The 4,800-nt window shown below is 39.8% G+C and overlaps 1 protein-coding gene across 1 annotated transcript in view; it reads right to left on the reverse strand.

Moving 5' to 3' along the window:
* Nucleotides 1-4,378: 4,378 nt before the first annotated feature.
* The window catches only part of LOC102494162 (defensin-5), a 1,095-nt gene continuing 673 nt past the window's right edge, over nt 4,379-4,800 (reverse strand). The window contains exon 2 of the mRNA XM_006161251.2: nt 4,379-4,611. Coding sequence (XP_006161313.1) covers nt 4,499-4,611 — 113 coding nt within the window. The 3' untranslated portion in view covers nt 4,379-4,498. The remainder of the gene's footprint in view (nt 4,612-4,800) is intronic.

A 4,800-nucleotide genomic window follows, 5' to 3' on the forward strand; every position in this document is an offset into this window, starting at 1 on the left:
GTGATAACATGCTTGATTAAGACACTATGCAGTTTATCCTAGATGGGAAACTACATTTAGTGTGTTGTGATGATGCTCAGGGAATGAGTGTTAGGTAATATAATTTAATAAAAAAAAATTTTTAAAAATAATAAAAAAAAGGCAGGAGGAAAAAAATGCACATTTGATGACTGCAGCGAGCTGTATGGACACAGCTGGGTACTACTTTATAGTATGTTCATTCTACTCACTGGGGTTTATGCCTAGGGTCAGATTTGGGTACATGTATAGGTATGTGTCAGCTGTGCTAGCTATTGGATATATTTAGACCAATTGAGTTCATTGGCAGAACAATTGAATGGGAGGGGGCGGAAGGCATGGAGGGCAATCATGGATGCCAGGGACAATGGAGGAGGAAGATGGGACATGGCAAAGGGTGGGGGATGGGGAATCAGGGATGGCAAGATAAAGGGCAAGGTATGCAGGATGTAAGAATTGGAAAATTACTTGCTGAGAACATGTATGTTGATGTGCTTGATTGAACCAGTACACAGTGTATTTTGGATGGAAAATTTATTGGTGGGTTGTGATGGTGTATAGTGAATTAAGGTAGAAAATAAAAATTAAAAAAAAAAGTTGGTAAAATTTGAGATCTTGTGAAGGGATAAATGAAAGTATATAAAAGAAGTTGGAGGAGTGATTATAAACCAGACTTGATCTCAACTGGAGAGGAAGTAGAAATCATAGGAAAGGAAAAGAAATTTTTTTTTAAATTCCACAGTCCCCCTTTCTTTAAGGAATAACATATTCAGTAGGATTTGGGATGGTCATTGGAGATGTATTAAAGTTTTTGAGATAGTTAGGTGGAGATATATAATCTCAGATAGAAGCACTAAATGCTTAAGAACATGGGTGGCACCAAAGTAAAGTGAGGATATCCAAAAAATAGGGATCTAATATCACTGAGGTATAAAGTTAACAAAAGAGAAAAAGAACAAGATATCCATTGTAAATTAAGTTTACAGATTCCCAAAAAGGGCACAAATTTCCCACACCAGACCCATACACACCTACATCCATCTGAGCCAGAGAGGGACAGCCCCTGGAGCTTAGGGAACATCAGGATGGGCACACGTCCACACTGAGCTTTGCTTTACCCTCTAGGTGTCTGATTAGCTCCTGGATGAGTGCAGGTGTTCTGCATGGCGAAACATTGTGTGACACATCAGGAAATGTGGAGGGACTGGCAGCTGCAGTGGTCCTCTGGCTTCCCAAGTGACCAAAAGACTTCATCTCCAACCACTAAGCTTAGGAAAATGAAGGTCTGTGCTTCTGTCCTTAGACAAAATCAATCTTTAAAAAAATCAAACTTGTCAACCACATTCTTTATGTCTTATTAATGGGTAAAAGCAATTTGCCCATGAAGGTGGATAAAGAGAGAGTTTTTGTGAGCTATTTAGCATCTGAAGAGGGGATCAAAAACAATCAGGAAACCTACTTTATAGTTTTAAAAGATTCTTGTCTGGAAAAACAAAATGATGATGCCTAGTTCTTATATAACAAACCTACTTTGTTATAAGATCCCTGAAGAACAGAAAGGGACTGACTCTGATTTATATATTCTCAGCTCTTTCAATCCTGTATTTTCCAGTTCACCTTACCTTGAGCAGGAATCAAGATCAAGAACAACCCAAACGGAAGATAAAGGACCCTCATAGCTGACAGAGTTCGCCTCAAGCTGAGACTGGTTAGAAAGTTCTGCTCATTCTCTTTATAAAGGGTCAGGCCTTAGAAATAAGTAAGCAATGGCTATAATTCTTATAATATTACAGTGTGAGTGATAAGAAATATTCCTTATGTGTCACACAATGTTCATGACATAGATCACCTGCACTTACCAAGGAATTAATTACAGAAATGCTTGGTAAGACAAAGGTTGATTTGGGTGTGTGGTTATCTTGATGTCCTGTGGGCTCCGGGGCCATGGCTGGCTCAGATTCCATCACAGATATGGACAGCGGCTGATGTGAACAAGTTGTGCTTTCTTGAGGGAGTAGTCCCAATGCAGCCTGGGGCTGACTTGGCTCACAGTGACTGTTTCTTTCTTCTCTTTTTCTTGAACAAAATTGTTCAATTTTACATCATCTTTACAACTGTGATCTTCTGAACAATTATGTTGAGCAAAATAATATAAAATATTATAGTTTATTTCATCTTCAGGAATGTATAGGTATAATTATTCAGACAGTTTCTATTATAAATCTAGACTCTGATGGTGTCTATGGAGTTGGCTTTTTTCCCCCTCTTGAAATCAGTAGTCTAATGAGGATTAGAAAAGACAAAACTCTGTTCAGTGTTTTTGACAAAGTAGAAATGGTAAAGCATAAATAAGGCTTTAATTTGTCAAAATATAATACAATGCCTTCTGGTATCCTGGAATGAACGGTTCCCCTATCACTTCACTGTAAAGTCTGGTAGTGTTATTTCTACTTTGTGAGCTGCTGGCTTACAGACTGAAGCAATTTCTGCAACTTAACTACCAATAGGTATCATCTTTTCCCTTAATGAAGAATAATGAAAAGTAATTTCAAAAAAAAAGTAAGTATCTTGTCTCTGTAATGAGTTACATTCTTTGAAGGATGCTGTTGAACTGCAAAGGGGAAAAAAGAACAGTTAAAGACAATAACTTGTAGAACCTGTTGACTTGGAGGCTAAAGAAGTTCTCAAAAGACTGTATTGATGGAGCTGGTGCTTATGGAGATATGTTCTCCTTGTCATCTTTCCTTCCTAACTGGTTTCCAGTATGTCAGGATTTGTCTGAGATTGTGCAACCTTCAGGGCCCATGATATGTCAGGTGAAAGACTAAGTCTGCATTGGGGGTAGTGCCAGGACAGGAATAGGGCCTATGTCCTTGAAACTCTCACTTAGCCACTGAGCAACCTGGAATTGCTTGCCTTTGCCCTAGGAAAGAAAAACAAAATCAAAAACAACAAACCACCAAACCTTCCTTAAACCTTGTAGTTGAAGTGAACTTTGTCAGGTATCCTGTTATGCAGTCACTTTCAGCTAAAAGCCTCCCAATTCATGCAACAACATTACTTCTGTGTGATCCAGCTTTCCTAAGTGATTCATGTATCTTAACTTACTCCACAGAACAACCCCATAATTTAATTCTTTGATGAACACTTAATTTTACAGATGCTTAGACTGGGAGTAGAATGGTTAGTCAGCTGTCCAAGGTCATGCAGGGAAGAAGTAGTAAATCAAGGATCCAACCGTGGGTAGCCTGGCCAAGGGTGCCTGTTTCAGCTCCACCACATGCAAATAGTAAAAAGAAAGGCCACTCAGAGGATCTAATTATGCCCCCACAGCCTGGATTGCACAGAGCAGCTGAGGCCTGCACTGGTGCCTAAATCGCAGCCACCAAGATCACAGTGAGAGAGCTCAGGGAGACAGAGGGGCTATGGCTAAAATGGGAAAAGCAGGATGTCTGCGTCATGCATTCCAATGCTGCACTTCTTCTGAGTGTGACACCTGGGACTAAGGCTACAGTGTCTGCTGCAACTGTGCTCAGGGGGACACAGTTCCCTCAGCGTGAGCAGGGCCCGGCTGGGACTTGAAGGCTACTCCTACCAGCTTTTAAAGACTCCAATCTAAAGACTCCAAATGCTTTTGTGAATTCCAGTGGATAGAGGCTGCACTGGGACCCTCTGACTTTCCCCAAGGCCCACTAGGATGTTCCTGCCTTGGGTCCCTGATCAGACTCTGAAAGTCTCAATTCATGCTAAAACAGATTGGTTTTATTTCCTTTGGGGACTACAACAGTACTTTGGCAGAACGCAGAGGTTTAACTAAAGCAGAGTTATATCTAGAAGTATGTGCAAATGTTTGTCATTGATGTCTATTTGTAGCCTTCCACCCCAGTCTTATCTTCCCATGGTTTGTCCCAGTGTCCACTCCTAGTGACACAAGAGAGTTTCAGTGATCATACATGTGTGGTTGAATTTTTAGTAATTGTTAAGTGAGTGAAATGGGTCTGTTCAATAAAAATGCCATATTTTGGGAAAGAAAACAGGTTTTCCTTGCAAGGTAATGGGTAATGAATGTGGGAAGTTAAAGCTAAAGATTATTGTCTTGGCTAACACATGGAGATTTTCTTTCAGAATGAATTGAGTCAAAACAAAGGCATCATTAAAGAGACAGACAAGTAGATAGAGAACTAAGCAGCATCATCTGAGTTTTCATTTAAATTGTGGCATAAGCTGTTTTATTCCATGAAATTCCTAGAATTTAAAGTTAGTCTTCATTTAAAGAGATGGATATAGGATTTTGGTGATTGCATCCCAAAAAGAACTGTGCATGACATTTTCAAGCATGAAAGAAGAGCCAACACAGAGATCTTGCTACAAGGAATTTATTGGAGATGGAGAAAGGAAATTGCAGAGGCACAGGGGTAAGATCAGTTTCCTTCTAGGTCACAGAGCAAATTTTGAACTCATGTTGCTCTCTTCTTGATGTTCAGCGGCAGCAGAGGTAGTACATTCTGTTATCAATCTTGCAGGTTCCACTGAGGCGTTCAAAAAGACTACAGCCTCTACTTCTGCAATAGCAGGTCAAGGTACTCCTTAAACCTGAGGACATAGGGAGAGCATCAGTCATTGAGTACTGGGTCAGCATTAGGTGGTAAAGAGAATCCTAGGGAAGTTGTGTTGGCTTGAGTGGGTTTGTCATGTCACCAGCATAAAAAACCCCAATTAATATGAATATATATCTATATAAACATACAGATATAGATCTATATATATAGCTATATGGCATGT

This window comes from Tupaia chinensis, unplaced genomic scaffold (genome assembly GCF_000334495.1).
Source record: "Tupaia chinensis unplaced genomic scaffold, TupChi_1.0 Scaffold138390_1, whole genome shotgun sequence".
Classification (NCBI taxonomy): domain Eukaryota; kingdom Metazoa; phylum Chordata; class Mammalia; order Scandentia; family Tupaiidae; genus Tupaia; species Tupaia belangeri.